The sequence below is a fragment of the Dama dama genome, chromosome 21, assembly GCF_033118175.1.
Source record: "Dama dama isolate Ldn47 chromosome 21, ASM3311817v1, whole genome shotgun sequence".
Lineage (NCBI taxonomy): Eukaryota > Metazoa > Chordata > Mammalia > Artiodactyla > Cervidae > Dama > Dama dama.
The window spans coordinates 70,060,001-70,076,814 of NC_083701.1; the positions used below are offsets into that span (position 1 = coordinate 70,060,001).

The 16,814-nt window shown below is 39.9% G+C and overlaps 1 protein-coding gene across 1 annotated transcript in view; it reads left to right on the forward strand.

Moving 5' to 3' along the window:
* The window catches only part of RUNX1T1 (RUNX1 partner transcriptional co-repressor 1), a 140,109-nt gene that overhangs the window by 88,469 nt on the left and 34,826 nt on the right, over nt 1–16,814 (forward strand). The window contains 2 exon segments of the mRNA XM_061123808.1: nt 3,540–3,721; nt 15,378–15,625. Of these exon segments, the coding sequence (XP_060979791.1) occupies nt 3,540–3,721; nt 15,378–15,625 (430 nt within the window).

The following is a 16,814-nucleotide window of genomic DNA, read 5'->3' on the forward strand; positions in this document are numbered from 1 at the left end:
TAGCGCCTATGCCTGACGCCCCAGGGGGCTTGGCTTTTTTTCCCCCCCTCTCTTTTTAAGACACTTTGCCCAAAGATTGAGGCAACTGGGACCTCCTCTGTTCAGAAAGGCATTTCTACCCAATGGCTTAGCTTCTACAGATAAAACCCATGGTGGTGGTGGTTTAGTTGCTAAGTTGTGTCTGACTCTTGTGACCACATGGACTGTAGCCCTCCAGGCTCCTCTTCCATGAAATTTCCCAGGCAAGAATACTGGAGTGGGTTGCTGTTTCCTTCTCCAGGGGATATTGCCAACCCAGGGATTGAACCCAGGTCTCCCACATCGCGGGCAAATTCTTTACCGTTGAGCTACCATGGAAGTCCCAAACCCTGAGTTGCAAAGTTACTTATGTCATTGATTCTTCCTTTGAATTTGAAGAATTGTGTTACTGCGAATGAGTACTATTCATACTTCCATATTATACATTCTATTCCCCTCCCTTCCAAAAAAAAAAAGTGAAAAATTAAAAGACACATAGGAGGAAAAGCAACAGCACTCTGGATTTATAATGTCAGAGTAAGTTTAGTTTTCAGAGTCAGATTCTCAGGTTTTTGTTTTAATGCTTTTCTGCATGTGAAATTGTCTTCTTTCCTCTTACTCCATTTGAGATTGCCAGAATCATTTGTCAACAAAGTGTGTCCTCAGTCTTTTTTTCCAAGTGCTGGCCTTGGTGAGGATTCAGAGTGATAGGTACCCAAGATTTCTTCTGTTAAATATATACATTCCTTGGAGTAAATCTGATACAAAGAAAGCAGATTACCTTTGTAAACTAGTAGTATATGCTGCTTTGTGCATGAATTTTAAGCAGAATATCTGAGCAGACTCAGACCAATACTGAAATGCATGAATCTAATAATTATTAAAAACAATTTCTTTGTTCATCTCCCTCTTTTTTCATTTGAAATTAGTAGTTGATCAAAGATATTTCATAGATTAGCCTTTTTCACTTGGGTAAGTAGCTAGATCCAAAACTGAATGTATCAGGGAGCCTATTTTAAGGTTAATAGAACTATGTATATATTTCATGTATTCTCTGTCTTCCTCAGTTCACTTGTGTCTGACTCTTTGCAGCCCCATGAACTGCAGCACACCAGTCTTCCTTGTCCATCACCAACTCCTGGAACTTGCTCAGATTCGTGTCCAAAGAGTTGCTGATGCCATCCAACCATCTCATCCTTTGTCGTCCCCTTCTCCTCCCGCCTTCAATCTTCCCCAGCATCAGGATCTTTTCCAATGAGTCACTTCTTCGCATCAGGTGGCCAAAGTATTGGAGTTTCAGCCTCAGCATCCGTCCTTCCAATGAATATTCAGGACAGATTTTCTTTAGGATGGACTAGTTGGATCTCCTTGCAGTCCAAGGGACTCTCAAGAAGAGTCTTCTCCAACACCACAGCTCAAAAGATCAATTTTCCAGCGCTTAGTTTTCTTTATGGTCCAACTCTCACATCCATACATGACTACTGGAAAAATCATAGCATCAGCAAAGTAATGTCTCTCCTTTTTTATACACTGTCTAGGTTTGTCATAGCTTTTCTTCCAAGGAGCAAGTGTCTTTCAATATCATGATATCATGGCTGCCGTCACCATCTGCAGTGACTTTGGAGCCCAAGAAGATAAAGTCTGTCACTGTTTCCATTGTTTCCCCATCTATTTGCCATGAAGTGATGGGACTGGCTGCCATGACCTTTGTTTTTTGAATGTTGAGTTTTTTTTTTTTTTTTTTAAACATTTATTTTTATTCATTTGGCTGCATAGGGTCTTAGTTGTGGCATGTGGGATCCAGTTCCCTGACCAGGGATCGAACCCAGCCCCCCTGCATCAGGAGCGCAGAGTCTTAGCCACTGGACCACCAGGGAATTCCCGAATGTTGAGTTTTAAGCCTATTTTTCCACTCTCCTCTTCCACTTTTATCAAGAGGCTCTTTAGTTCCTCTTTACTTTGTGCCATAAGGATGATGTCATCTGCATATCTGAGATTATTGATATTTCTCCCAGCAATCTTGATTCCAGCTTGTGCTTCACCCAGCCTGACATTTTGCATAATGTACTCTGCATATAAGTTAAATAAGTTAAATAACTGGCCTTTTCCAGTCTTGTGACCACTGCTGAGTTTTCCAAATTTGCTGGCATATTGAGTGCAGCACTTTAATAGCATCATCTTTTAGGATTTGAAAGAGCTCAGTTGGAATTCCATCACCTCCTCTAGCTATGTTCGTAGTGATGCTTCCTAAGGCCCACTTGACTTCGCACTCTAGGGTGTCTGGCTCTAGGTGAGTGATCACACCATCATGGTTATCTGGGTTATTAAGATCTTTTTTACATAGCTCTTCTGTGTATTCTTGCTACCTCTTCTTAATATCTTCTGCTTCTCTTAGGTCCATATCATTTCTGTCCTTTATTGTGCCCTACTTTACATGAAATGTTCCCTTGGTATCTCCAGTTTTCTTGAAGAGAGCTCTAGTCTTTCCCATTCTATTGTTTGCGTCTATTTCTTTGCACTTATAACTTAAAACGGCTTTTTTAAAATCTCTCCTTTCTATTCTTCGGAACTCTGCTTTCAGACGGATATATCTTCCCTTTTCTCTTTTATCTTTCACTTCTCTTTTTTTCTCACCTATTTATAAGGCCTCCCCAGGCAAACATTTTGACTTTTTGGATTTCCTTTTCTTGGGGATGGTTTTGATCACTGACTCCTGTACAGTGTCCTGAACCTGCATCCATAGTTCTTCAGGCACTCTGTCTATCAGATCTAATATCGTGAATCTATTTGTCACTTCCACTGTATAATTGTAAGGGATTTGATTTAGGTCATACCTGAATGGTCTAGTGGTTTTCCCTACTTTCTTCAATTTAAGTCTGAAGTTTGCAGTAAGAAGATCATCATCTGAGTCACAACAGCATCTGGTCTTGTTTTTGCTGACTGTATAGAGCTTCTCCATCTTTGGCTGCAAAGAATATAATCAATCTGAAATCAATATTGACCATCTATCTTCCTAGTGGGAAACAAAAGGTGGAGCTGGAATCTGATAGCCTGTAGAGGTTACAATGTTTGAATATGAAGGGAGCTTTTGTTTTTGCTTTTTTATGATCTTTCTTTTTTTTAGTTTATATTTTTGTTGAGTGGTAATTGCTTTACAATATTGTGTTGGTTTCTGCCATATATCAACATGAATCAGCCTTGTACATACGTCCCCTCCCTCTTGAAGCTCCCTCCCACCTCCCACCCTACTAAGTTTATGAAGGAATCCTAAATAGGAGCCACTCCCAATGTTACTAACGGGCCTGAAGGTAGGAGGGGTGAGACCTGACTCAGGCATCTCATCCACCCCAGGCCCATAGGGAAGCTAACGCTGTAGCCAGTGCCTGGGAACTGCATGCCTTCGGCGGCATTTCCTTCAGCTGAGTAGTGTGGTCCGGTCCTCTAGTGTGTGCCAAGTGGAGCAGGGCCCCTGGCTGGAAGGAGCCCCTGGGCAGCCTCTCATTCCTGTTCTGCCCTTGCAGGCCAACTTGCCCCTTCTGCAGCGCGAGCTCCTCCACTGTGCGAGGTTGGCCAAACAGAACCCCGCCCAGTACCTCGCCCAGCACGAACAGCTGCTTCTGGATGCCAGCACCACCTCACCTGTTGACTCCTCAGAGCTGCTTCTCGATGTGAACGAAAACGGGAAGAGGCGAACTCCAGACAGGTGAGAGGGGGAGGGCCCCAGACCGGCGGCATGAGGCTGTTTCATGTCGTATTTCAACGACTGACTGACACCTCTTGCAAAATAATAGCCTAGAGGGGCCATAGGGAATCTTGCTCTGGCCTGGGGTGTTGCAGAATGATGAGTCTCTGGCCTGTGCAGGTTAAGCTTTGTTACTTGTAATTTTTTTTTTTTCTTTCAAAGTTTAATTGACCTACAGCACTGTGATAGTTGCAGGTGTACAATCTAGTGACTTGATTTTTCAGTGCATCACAAATGATCACCACTGTTGCTTGAAATATTAAAGGAAAAGGTAAAGATGAATGATACTCAAGTGCACCAAGTGCCACTGATATTTATTAGACACACAGTCAGTACAGGCATTCCACATTTTATTGCGCTTTATTGTGCTTCACAGATACTGCTTTCCTTCCTTCCTTCCTTCCTTCCTTCCTTCCAGCCTTCCCCCCTCCCTCTCTCCCTTCTTTCCTTCCCTCTTAAACTGAAGGTTTGTGGCAACCCTGCGTGGAACTAGTCTCTTGTCACCATTTTTCTAAGAGCATTTGCTTATTTGGTGTCTCTGTGCTACATTTTGGTAATTCTCACAATATTTCAAACTTTTTCATTATTATATTTGTTACGGTTATCTGTGGTCAGTCATCTTTAATGTTAACCATTGTAATTGTTTTGGTGTTTTTAAGAAATAAATTGTTTTTTAATTAAGGTATATACTTTTTTTATACATAGTGCTACCATACACTTAAGAGACTATAGTATAGTGTAAACAGAACTTTTATGAGCACTGGAAAGGAAAAGAAAATTGTGTGACTGGCTTTATTTGCTTTATCATGGTGATCTGATATTGAACATACAGTATCTCCAAGGTATGCCTATATTAAACTTCTCATTTACAATATGATTCATCCAAAGTGCATATTTTATTATTCCAATAATTTATTATTCCAGGTTTTCTCAGAACATGATCGTTTTGAAATCTGGCCTAAACACAGTGCAGTAGCTGTTGAATTTGGATTTTGTATGAACTAAGAGAAAACTTCAGTGAAGCTAGTTGAACTGAGTGAATATGAGAGTTCAGTAATAGAGCTAATAGGTGGCGTTTTTTTCGGATAAATTTTATCTACCAGTCAATATTCATTCCTCCGGGTACTCTGCTGTCATAACAGAATTCTAAGAAATGTAAAATAAAGCCCCTTCTCCATGAAACCTTACAAATTACTTGTTGAATAAGGCATACACATGAAACTTCCAATGTACCATATTAAAATAAGTTTGAATACCTCAGCTTCATTTATAAATATTTTCTAATGCAAAAATATGAAGTCTTACTAGCATCTTGCATTTGTAAAATATGGAGAATCTTAAAATGAAACTATATTCAGAAACGTATTTGTCATATACTTTGTTTCCTTTCTCTGTTTATCCAGTCACTCTTTCTGCATTTTATTAGGCAAGAGGAGACCAGCCTTTGAAGGGTTAACACTCTGGCACAGATTCATAGGAGCTTAGGATCCTTCTATCTGTGACCGACTTAGCTACCCTTAAATGTATTAGCTGCTTTGCAAATCAGAATGTTATTAAAAGCCAGCCAGTTTACATATAGTTATTACATAATCCTCTGTTAAGCAGTTTTTATGCTCCAATCTCTGGAGTTTTTCTCCAGAGATGTCATGGGACCTCTTTAATAGTTTAAAATCCTAAAGCAAAGGGTTAAATGTTAGTTTAGTTCTGACATCCTGTAGACCCAACCTCCTTCCATGACCTACCAACAGTGCTATTTTCTTGTTTTTGCAAGCTGTATTTTCCTAGTCATATTTAAGCATTTGGTACTTTAGCTTTAAAGGCAATGCTTAATCCAGGTGTCTGAGTGACATGTCCGCGTGATGCTGAAAACCAGGAGCCAGCCCAAGGATAGATGTGAATTCCTGTCTGATCCTAACCTCTTACCCTGAAGGGAATCAGTCCTGTGTGCTGGTATTGAGGTGTTTTGGCTCCATTTTTCCAAGACAGTGTGGTAAAGAAAGTTAGGGAGAGACTAGATGGAAAGTTGGGAAGGAGGACATTTATTTGGGTGGAGGAAGAGATAACAGGGAAAGGTTTAGATGACTGTGATACATGTAAAGATAATCCTACAGTCAAAATTAGACATGAACACAATCTATTCTAGAAACTTTAAATGCTCAGTAACCATAACAGGCAGAATAAAAGCTTGTTTTATCCACTTCTCTATATTTTCAGCCCTCTCTCCACTGTTTCTATCCCAGTGTTTTATATGTGAATATCCTGTAACTTTAGACCTCTCTTGAACCATATTGAGGTAAGCCTGGCAACGTGCTAACATCGACATGGAAACTTCGTATGAATTCCACAGAAAATCAGCATTTTTGTTGTGACGATCTGTAACTGTGTATGCATGCATGTTTGTGTTCAGTCAGATAGAACTTTCTTAAAAGAGCCTTTAGTCTTGTTCCCCTCTGGTTATTCATAGACAGGTGCTGGAGTCAGAATTCACACAGTTGCTCTTTGGCTGGAACATTCCTTTTCAAGTGGAACCCTGAAGTGTGTGTTATAATGGAAAGATGGCAAATGGATTTCCTTAGAGTTAGGAGGAAGGGTAATGAGAATATGTTGTGTAAATACATTTGTATCTTGTGGGAATTTCATCAGAGCCAAGAAAATATGGGCCTCTACAGTATCTCTTTGCATATATTTTCTGCATCTTGTTTGCATATGCATTTTTCTCTTCTCTGGTTATTTATCTGTATATCCAGACCTACTATATGAAATTTTATAGAGTATGGAGCTGTCTGACAGCAGAGCTTTTTTTGTTTTACTGAATGTTTTGTTGGTGCATATGGTCTGACATGGATGAGCAGCCACGGTGAGATTTTGGAGTCTATTAAACTGGCTCATTAAAAAGATCAATCTGTTTCTGTAATAACACTGGGAACCATCAGTCACTAAAAGAGGGAAAAACTGACACCTGAGGAGAAAACACATTTTGGTAATTTGTTCATGACATGTCATGAACAAAAGAGCACTCTATATTTTGTTTACAACTTTGGGGGTTTAAATTCTGTGACGATTGCTGATTTAATCTACTGAACCGTCCTCACGTATTTCAGGGATGGATTTTGGCAAATGTACCTTCTCATCTTTAAATATGATTGTCACTGGTTATATTTTTTCTTTTTTTAAGCATTCCTGTTATTTACAGAGAAATGAATACTCCGGGGAAGTCTCTGAAATCTTTTTTTTTTTTCTGTACAGAACAGTAAAATTTATTCTACCTCTTAAAAATACTTCTAGGGTGAGTCCCTGAACAACTATACTAGATTTGTAGGTTTGTGGTAGAATAACTTAGAACCCAAATGAGAAAGAAGACAATTCAATTCATTTAAAAATCATGCTATTTTTTTCCCCCCCTAAATTATCAGGGAAAGCTAATAGAAAGTTCTGATTTCCACTCCTTGTTCACATGTAAAGGTTTGTTTATCTCGCCATTCAGTGATGGAAAAAGCTGAGAAAGGGAATGTTGTTGTTGTTGTTTAGTCACAGAATTAAGTCTGACTCTTCTGTCATCCCACGGACTGTAGCCCGCCAGGCTCCTCTGTCCATGGGATTTCCCAAGCAAGAATACTGGAGCAGGTTGCCGTTTCACCAGGGCATCTTCTCAACCCAGGGATCAAACCCACATGTCCTGCACTGGTAGGCAGGTTCTTTACCACTGACCCACCAGGGAAGCCCAAGGAAGGGCATACAGACCATTTCTGGAGCTGGTTAAGTGAAGTGACCAGTTTCAAACAGAGACTGAAATTAAAGAGCCCTGTTTAAAACTGCATACCGTGATGGTCTTGAGACTGTGTAAGAACACAGTTTCAAATAGGATGAGGAGGGGAAGAGCAGTTAGACAAAGGCTGCATTTTTTTTTTTTTTTTGAGATTAGAGAATGGATAAAAATCACTGCATTTAAAAAGATACATCTTTGTGTGTTAATTATCATTTGATGTCTTTTTCTCACAGCTTCGCTGTTGGAACTTTTTGTCTTTAATGTTGTGCTCTCACCTGTTAGGTGATTTTCTGATGCAGAAACTTTCTGGCTTAAGAAATCAAATCGAGTGACCGTTGATTTTATATGGATAACATTGTCTCCACTACCTTTCTTCCCCTTTTCAAGTGACTGACGTTAAATTGTTAAGTCTTAATCCCCTTCATCGATCTATGTATGTATTTTTTATTATCATTTTAATGTAATTATGTTTAAAGTTACTCTTGGTTGAACATTTTGATTTTTATTTTCAAGGCCACATGGTTGCATTAATGTGTATGTCCTCCACCCCCAATTATTAAACATTATTTTTTCAAAAGATTTTCTTGAGCTTTAGAAGTATATAATTTGTCAGCTGGGAGAGATCTTATGGATTTACCAGGCCAGTCTTTTATCTTGGGAAACTAAGACTCAAAGAACTGCTTAAAGTTGCAGGGCTTCTTAATGGAGAAACCAGCATATTTATCAATACATACCTGAAAACTTCCAGTTGCACAAAATATGTTTTAATGTGCAGAATGTGAATAGGGAAAGCTCAACTAAGAATTGTATCTTTTTCTCTCCTTGCTTTCCCTCATTTATTTCTTCTCTATAATTGCTCATGTGGGCAAATGCAACAGTTGAAGGTACTGAGGTTTTATAAATCTTTGTAAGGATAGAGGATCACAGTCAGCCAGGTTTCCTGCCTTACTGAGTAAATTAGAAAACACTGAATGTTTGAGGATCATAAGGCAGTCATTTTGAAACCACGTTGGTTGAATATATGAGATTTTTCAGCAAGGTGCACACCAGCTAAACCTATTAGGTCCATTTTTCCTTTACCGCAAAATGAATGAGATTTCAATATTTTTGTTGAGTTGACTCTGCAGATAAGAATGAAATATTTATTATCTACCATGTTCAGTTTTCTATGAAAAATATGAGGAATTTATATCACACATTCTTGTTTTGTGTTGCATTTCTTGTGTATTCATCAGTTTCAAGAAGAGAGTCATCATTCCTGTAGAAATGACTTTTTTTAAATATAATAATCACATCAATTGTGGAGGTTTCTAGTGAAACAGTGTTTACATGATGAGGAAGATTTACATGGCTGTCGAGAACATTTTGGTCTCCCTGTTCTAGCCTCAGTGTTGACTTTGCATAGGTTCAGGCTGGCTGGATAATGTATCTGAGCTCACATGGCTTGTAAGAGGCATGGATGGGATTCTAGCTCCTAGGTTCTGACTTTAATTCCCCATGCTCTTATAACTATGTTTGTAATACCATAGCCTCTGAATGCCTCAGCTTAAAAAGCAAGCACTTGGTTAAGTTGTTGAATGCCAAGTATGTGTTAGACTCTTTATGTAGATTCTCTCATACCGTCCTCTCAGTAGCTCTGAAATACTCACCCGTCTTGTGACACATGTAGAGATTAAGCCTCATGAGTTCATAGGGCCTGCAAATAGCAAAGCCAAAATTGAAAGCAACTCTGTAGCCCCTGCTCTTTCAAATGTACACTCTGGAGTGGCTGTCTGCCTCTGATCTTGCATACCATTTTTCTGCTCTTTTTATGGTACCTACTAAATTCAGGTCCTTTGTAACAGTATTGAAGTCTTGTATCTCTAATTAAACTGTGTTTATGGTAGAAGATGGGCTTCCCTGGTGGTTCAGATGGTAAAGAATCCACCTGCAAAACAGGAGACCCAGGTTCCATCCCTGGGTCAGAAAGATCCCCCGGAGAAGGGAATGGCAACCCACTCTAGTATTCCTGCCTGGAGAATCCCATGGACAGAGGAGCCTGGGGGTCTATAGTCCATAGAGTTGCAAAGAATCAGACACGACTGAAGTAACTTAGCACGCTCACACATGGTAAAAAGTTTCTTGCTAGCACACTTTCAAAAGGAATTTAAGTCTACCACTAAACCATAATCGATGTTGGGAATCATGCCTTGCTTGCTTTGGTATGTCCAGTTAAGCTCCAGATAATGCATGTCACAAAAGGAAAACACCACGAACACAAAACAACAGCAAAACACTAGTTCAACAAAGAATCAAAATTAAACTGAACACAGTCATTTTTAGCAGTACAGCAAACGGTCTCTCCCCCAAGAGTCTTTTTTACTTTCTTATTTACTTTCTATCATTTTAAAAGATGCGTCTCTGAAGTACCCACATCCATGAGAACAGCTCAGGAACAAAGTGCTGTGATTGATTCACTAACAAAAAACTAGAGGGCTCCAGTTGGGATGTACAGATTACAGATTAGAATAAGAAAGCATAGTCCCAGATAGCAAGAGCAGTAGCAGCTGACTACGTCACCAGTGGCCAGATATTAGCAAAGACGAGGGGACAGCCACTCCTCGGCAGGTTTTCCAGCAGATGGAGAGCTCCAGGGACTTGTGTCCAGAGCTTTCCACCTTCTCCTTCGGGAGGGAAAGCTCTGGGAACCTGTATTTTGTAATCCTTAAAGTTCCAGTTACGGTGATTTTGTCCAGACTGGCCAGCATCCACCTGCATCTGTCTTATTTACTCCAGAAGGTGTCAGCCGTCCTCTCAGAAGTACTCTCCTGGGCGGTGGTTTAGCAGTAGAGAGATGGAAGGCACTTCTTTCTCTGTGGCTCAGTAGTGATGGTCCTGGGTAACTCGGTGCTGTTTTTCACCGTCTAAACATCCCACTTCCTGCAGGGTGATATTTCTACAAACACAAATCCCCACGGGTTGTCCTGAAGAATCAGGTTTGATTTTCTTTTTAAGGTAGCAGGGGAATCTGTAAGTATTTTGCTTCAGATGCATTATTCAACACCGCTAGAAGGTGGTTATGTAAAATTCTTATCTGAACTCACCTATTTGCTGAAGAGACTGTTTACTGAGTTGTGTTTTGAAAATACGATGCCATAAATGACTCTTCTCCCCCTGCCCTTTAATTCGAATGTCTAGTCCTTCTGTGGAAACCTTAACAAACTGCATTTATTAGAAAAAGAAAGGGACATTTGTTTAAGATGAAGTCATTTATGTCTTTGAGCTTTTCTTCAACAGAACTGTCAACTCCTGAGATTTAGGCATAGACTTCTTTCTAAAATACAAGTGTAAAGTGGTTTTTTTGTTTGTTTGTTTGTTTTGTTTTGTTTTTTTTAAGACTCAGGCAGTCTCTGAGCCCTGGCTCTGACTGAGATGCCTGCAGAGACAGAGGTGTGTTGGAGCTAAGATACGGTGTCTTAGGTGGGGCAGAAGGGCCTGTGACAGAGAAGAGACTTAGCAGCAGGACTTGATTTGGAGCAGAAGGTTAGAGAGTATAACTCTGCAGAGTTACAGAGTGACTTCAAATTTCTGTTTTGGTGGCTAAGTAGAAGGTGGCATCATTGACTGGTGTTGGAAGTGCCAGAGAAAGACAAGGTCGGCTTAGACATGTGCTGTTTGAAATTCCTGTGGTCAAAGGGAGAAGTCAGCATCTAAGGCAGGTGTTTATTTGTATATTTTTAAGTGTTTTCCTTGCCATTCTTAGCTTTATTACGTTGTACCAATTTGCCTTTCCCTAGAATAATCTTTATAGTGCTGTTTTCCCCATTTAAAAAACATTTTGATCTCGGAAAAAAACTTGTGTTCCTGTTGTGCAGGAGATTGCTTGGTCCTCTTATTCTGATTATTACCATGGTCTTAATATTTTTTTTCTTCATTCTTCCTCATTTCCATGTTGCTAAGGGATTACCAGTGCATACTAGCCAATTATAACATTTAAAATATTTTATATAGAGGAAAGTTTTTTAAAAAGCTTTTCTTTCTCAAATAAATCAGTTTACAGCCTCTATATTGAGGAGCTGAGAAAAAACAGCCTGAAGTGGGATAAGGTGTCAATTAAGTTGTCTCTTAAGTGTTTTTTAGTTTTGTTTTGTTTTGTTTTAAGCTTGTTTCATTGCCCATTAGTTTCATTTTACTGGGCAAGAAGCTCAATCCAGAAAGTTAACTTTTCCAAGTTATCTCAAGGTCACATAGCTGAGTCCTGAAGAGTCCTTTGACAACCTCAGACCCTGAGAGAAGTGATTGGGATCTAAATGTTGAAGTGGGTTATATTCAGAAAACTTCCTTCTGAAAAGGAGACAGAATACAAAAAGCAAACCAAAAAAGTGCCTTCTAGGAACCCATGAGATGTGACAGACTTCCTAGTAGAATTTGAGTCATTTTGAAAGTATGTTGGTATGGGACAATGGATATTTGTTAGTTTTGACTCATACATTTTGAGAAGGTAACAAATAAACATGCAACTTTATAATTTGCACCCAAGCAATGATGTGTTGGTAGTTGTAAGCATTTCTAAGAAGCAGACGAACACATAGCAATTAAGTTGTTGTGGTTAGCTTTATGGACATAACATCCTGTGAGTAGGGTTGGCTTTTATAAAGCCATGAGTGATTGGAGGAAGTACCAGGGAGGCTTTTCATACCTTTATTTCTATGGGCTGTATTAATGTTTGAATGCTTTCCTGCTGAAATATACCCTGCCTTTGTGAAGTGATGAGCTTTATTGTTTGAATTGTTGCAAGAGTTATGAGACCCAGAACAGTGACTGTCCCTGCAGGGATATGATAGAAATCATAGGACAGACCTAGGAGCTAGCTCTGCTTCTTAGGACCTTACTGTCCTTGTTTTAGGAGGGGAAAAAAAGCTTCAGTATGGGCTCACTGAAGTAATAGCACTGATCAGGGGGCTGATGTGTTGGCAAATTAAATACCATATCTAACTACTTTGAAACTAGTATGACTTCTTCCAATGTTCTAGGTTCTTATTATCTTTGAACAAGGAGACATTAAACCAGTGAGTTGAATTGGTTTGACACAAGTGGGTATTTAGAAATGTTTTTATGTTTATATATTTAGGCTGCTAAAAGATATTTAGAGGATATTTTCTATTTCTGCATACAAAATCAGCTATAAATAATACACTGTTCAAAGCAAAGCACAAAGAAGTTCTCTGTTGGTTCACATGGTTGACTTAGATGTAATTTGGCTAGCATACCATCAACTTTGTGTATTTTGATCTACATAACTGTGACATTTAACAAAATTATTCATTTATTGAAAAGGAGGTATAGTTGATGTGAAAACTTATATAATAAAATTTCAGGTATACAACATAGTGATTTATAATTTTTAAAGTCTATACTCCACTTATATAGTTATTATACAATATTGGCTGTATTTCCTGTGCTATGCAAATAGCATTTAGAAATAAATATAGAATAATTGAATTGCAGAGTTTTCAAACTAGAAAGGACCTCAGAAATCATCCTAGTCCAGTGGTTTTCAAACTTGATTTCAGCAGCTGACTTTTTCCTTCAAAAATGAAACTGTTCAAATGGATTAAAATGATAAGTGGGTTCCTCTGGTCCTTTAAATTTTGATTGTTGGGGTAAAAGCTCTTCATTGCCAGCAGAATCCCTAAGCATTTCAGGTGACACGGTTTGAAAACCACTGATCTAGTCCAACCCTTTCATTTTACAGATGAGCAAACTGGGGTCCAGAGAGGTTAAGTGGCTTGCCCAAGGTCACACAGCTAGTCGTGGAAGAGCCAGGACTAAATCTCAGGTCTCTTGATTCCCAGTCCAGTGCTCTTTCCACTACACCACACTGCCAGTAAGGTAGGTGCTGTGTTGACATTGTGTTCATAGCTACTAATAGTCTTCAGTATTTTCTAACTGATTTATGCTGGAAATATTTATGCATTGACTGTTGAAATATATCATTCAGAAATGTGTAGGATATGGAAATACAGATGAGAATCACATAAATTATCCTCTTAGAAGATAAATCTAGGCTGCTTCTGTTCACTTTTTAAGAATTGTTTTAAGCAATACGTTTAGATAATGTTTGAGACTCTTTAGTCTGCTCAGTGATCAGTTTGTATGGAGATCAGAGTATTTGAGGGTAGACACTTTGACAGGAGCAGCGTTGAGACTTCTGTTTGCTACTCCCTTGAGAACCGTGCCCGGCTGGCATTTTTAATGTTGGGCACTCTCCTGGTTGCAGAACCTCTTTCTCCAGCACGTGTTGGACATGTATTCATTTCCCATTGACGTCCGCAGTTTCCCTCAGTTCTTAGTGTACCTGCCCCTTCTCTCTGTAACTCCTTCCTCATTCTTAATGTGGTATGTGTAAATTGTCACTGGGGCGCTACCCTAAAGGGACATAAAGGACGATTGATCGTAGACGCCTCTTGCCCCTGATGATCTCTGTTGTCAAGTCACTTTCCACTCAGATCCCTCCAGTTTTATCAAAGACTATCCCTGGGCACTAGGAAAGTGGGAAAAGTCTCTTAAAGTCGACTACCCACCTACAATCAAAAAAGGGGTGAAGATGGAAATTCCCTGGCAGTCCAGTGGTTAAATAAAGGCTTGCAGAAATCCGCAGCTGCTGTGACTCGGTCGAATTCTTATGAGGAAATTTCCCAGGAAAAAGAGATGTTGCCTCTGGTTAAGGATAGAGGGGATGGTCTTGCGAGGAGAGCCAACCACTAGGTAAAAATTAGTTTGGGAGCTGTGCCTCCGGTCAAACTGCATGTGACATGTTCCTGTCTTACTGAATATATTGAATTAATCTCCTAGAGACACAGTCAGCCAGAAAATATTTCTTTAACCCTACTTTGTGTTTGAGAATTTAAGAGCAGTTATCAGGTCTCATTTACAGACTGTGTTCCTTCTGAAAGACACGTCCAGAGTTTTGTGTATCACATGATGAAATGCAGACAGGGTGTGCCTGCCCTGGTCTAAGATCTGATAGCCTCAGACAGGTCCCTGCTGCATCTGCACATGTGTTTCCTCAACTTTAAGAGAAAGAGCTTCACCCTTTCTTCTAATCCCAGCAAGCTCTGTGTGACTGCTGATTATCTTGATAGCCCAGGGAAATGTCAGTCCGAGACATTGCATTGTTTTATTTGCATTAATTCAGTTAATTCAGTTTGATCGGTGCTTTTGAATAGAACTTTCTGAGATCATGGAAATGATCTATATCTGTGTTGCACAATACAATAGTCACTAGCTGTAGGCAGCAACTAAACACACGCAGTGTGGCTGTTGATGCCCGAAAACTGAGTTTTAAACTGGATTTAATGTTAATTCACCACATGTGGCCACTGTTTTGAACAACGCAGCTCATAGATGTCCTCTGATGTGGAAGTCAGATGCCAGGGTGGATCAGCGCAATAGATGTACCCAAAGAACTAAGGAGTGATGCTCTTATAACTTGGTGAATCACCAGATACAGTTGATCCAAGGGTAATTTGTTAGAAATGAGGATTCACCTTTGAATGAAAATGTTATCCATGGAGGGGAGAGCAGGCTTCCTCCTACTTGTGACCAAACCATACACGCCTCAACTGAAAGATGTTTACTGATTTGATGAAAAGTGGAACCTTTTCTCCTGTGTGCAGCTGTGGGATCATTTAGGCCTCCACGTGGGTTTCAGTGACTCCTCACAGGTCTAGGCAAGTTTAGAAAATTTCTGGCCAGCAAAAAGAATATTCTGTTTATTTTACAGGTTCCAAGTATCTGAACTATGCTGCTTTATGAGTCTATTATGGAAAGAAAAAAAAAAAAAAAAACCTCTTTTTCTTCCTCCCTCAGAACCAAAGAAAATGGCTTTGACAGAGAGCCTTTGCACTCAGAACATCCAAGCAAGCGACCATGCACTATTAGCCCAGGCCAGCGGTACAGTCCAAATAACGGCTTATCCTACCAGCCGAACGGCCTGCCTCACCCCACCCCTCCACCGCAGCATTACCGTTTGGATGATATGGCCATTGCCCATCACTACAGGGACTCCTATCGACACCCCAGCCACAGGGACCTCAGGGACAGAAACAGGCCTATGGGTAAGACTGAGGACCTCTGCAATTCTTATGGGATGGTATGCTTCAAGACTTTTGTTCTTGCTGCTCAACTAAACTTCAGGCTTGAAATCTGTGATGGGGTAAAAATACGTCTTCTTGATCTAATGTCTCCTTTATGAGAAAACTTTGTCAGTATTAATATCTCTTTCAACAGCTGTGTTTTCTCTTACTTATGATCTTTGTGACAGCCGGTTATTTTTGTTTTGTTTTTTTTCCAAAGGGTGTGTATCTGCTGACCCCAGACAGGTCAACTGTATTAACAAACACAAATTAAGTGTTTAGTGTATTTTATTTATTTTTTTTTTTAGTGTGAGAGGTTTCATATGTAGTTGGCCTGCCACAACTATTTTTTACCAAATCAGTTTCTTTAATCGTTATCTTTTATTTTCAGATAATCTCAAAGTTCAGTCTCTGTGATAGTCTTTATTTGAAAAATATGATATGGTATTATGTCTATGACTTAAGTCAGCAGATGTTCCTTGAGGAATGATTTAGTACTTTTTTTTTCCAACGTGGAAGTGCTAGTGATTCAATTTAGTGTTGACAATTTGGTCAAAGATCAGAATACCAAAGAAGGAATGAGTTTGGGTAAATATGTGTTCTGTTTGCCAGTGTTCATTCTTTTTTTGCATAAAACTGTTGGAAGTGAAGCATTTAGGAGACATAGTCTTCTAAAGAGCCGGTGCATGCCATGAAAAATGAGAAGGAAGACCAGTAGGTAAGCTTTGATGCACAATCAGCGTTTGAGGTGATCGCATCGCAACACCGCCCTTGTTCCTGGGACTTCTTTACTTGTTTATTTTTGGCAAGTCAAGCTAGTGATACATGGAGGGCAGCACTCAGCCATCTTTCTCATCTTTTTCCGTCCCCTGTGTCCCTGCCAGGCCTGCTTTTCTTCTTAGCTGGTTGCTGAAAAACTTGCCTAGCCCCGATAGTCTGGTGGGTGAGATCCTGGAAGCAGCAGAGGGTGGAGTCCAACTGGAAAAGCAGGACCTGGAGTTGGGGGGTCACAGGACTCAGGACGCCTGGCCAGTCGCCTGCCTGAGGAGTAGGGCAGAGGTTTTTATAGCCACAGGCAGAGGGAGTGTGGTGAGCAGAGGTTTATGCTAGACTTCCAACTGTCTTAGTAGGACACAGGGCCTTCCAGGCCCAGGGTGTTTTTGCCTTAGAA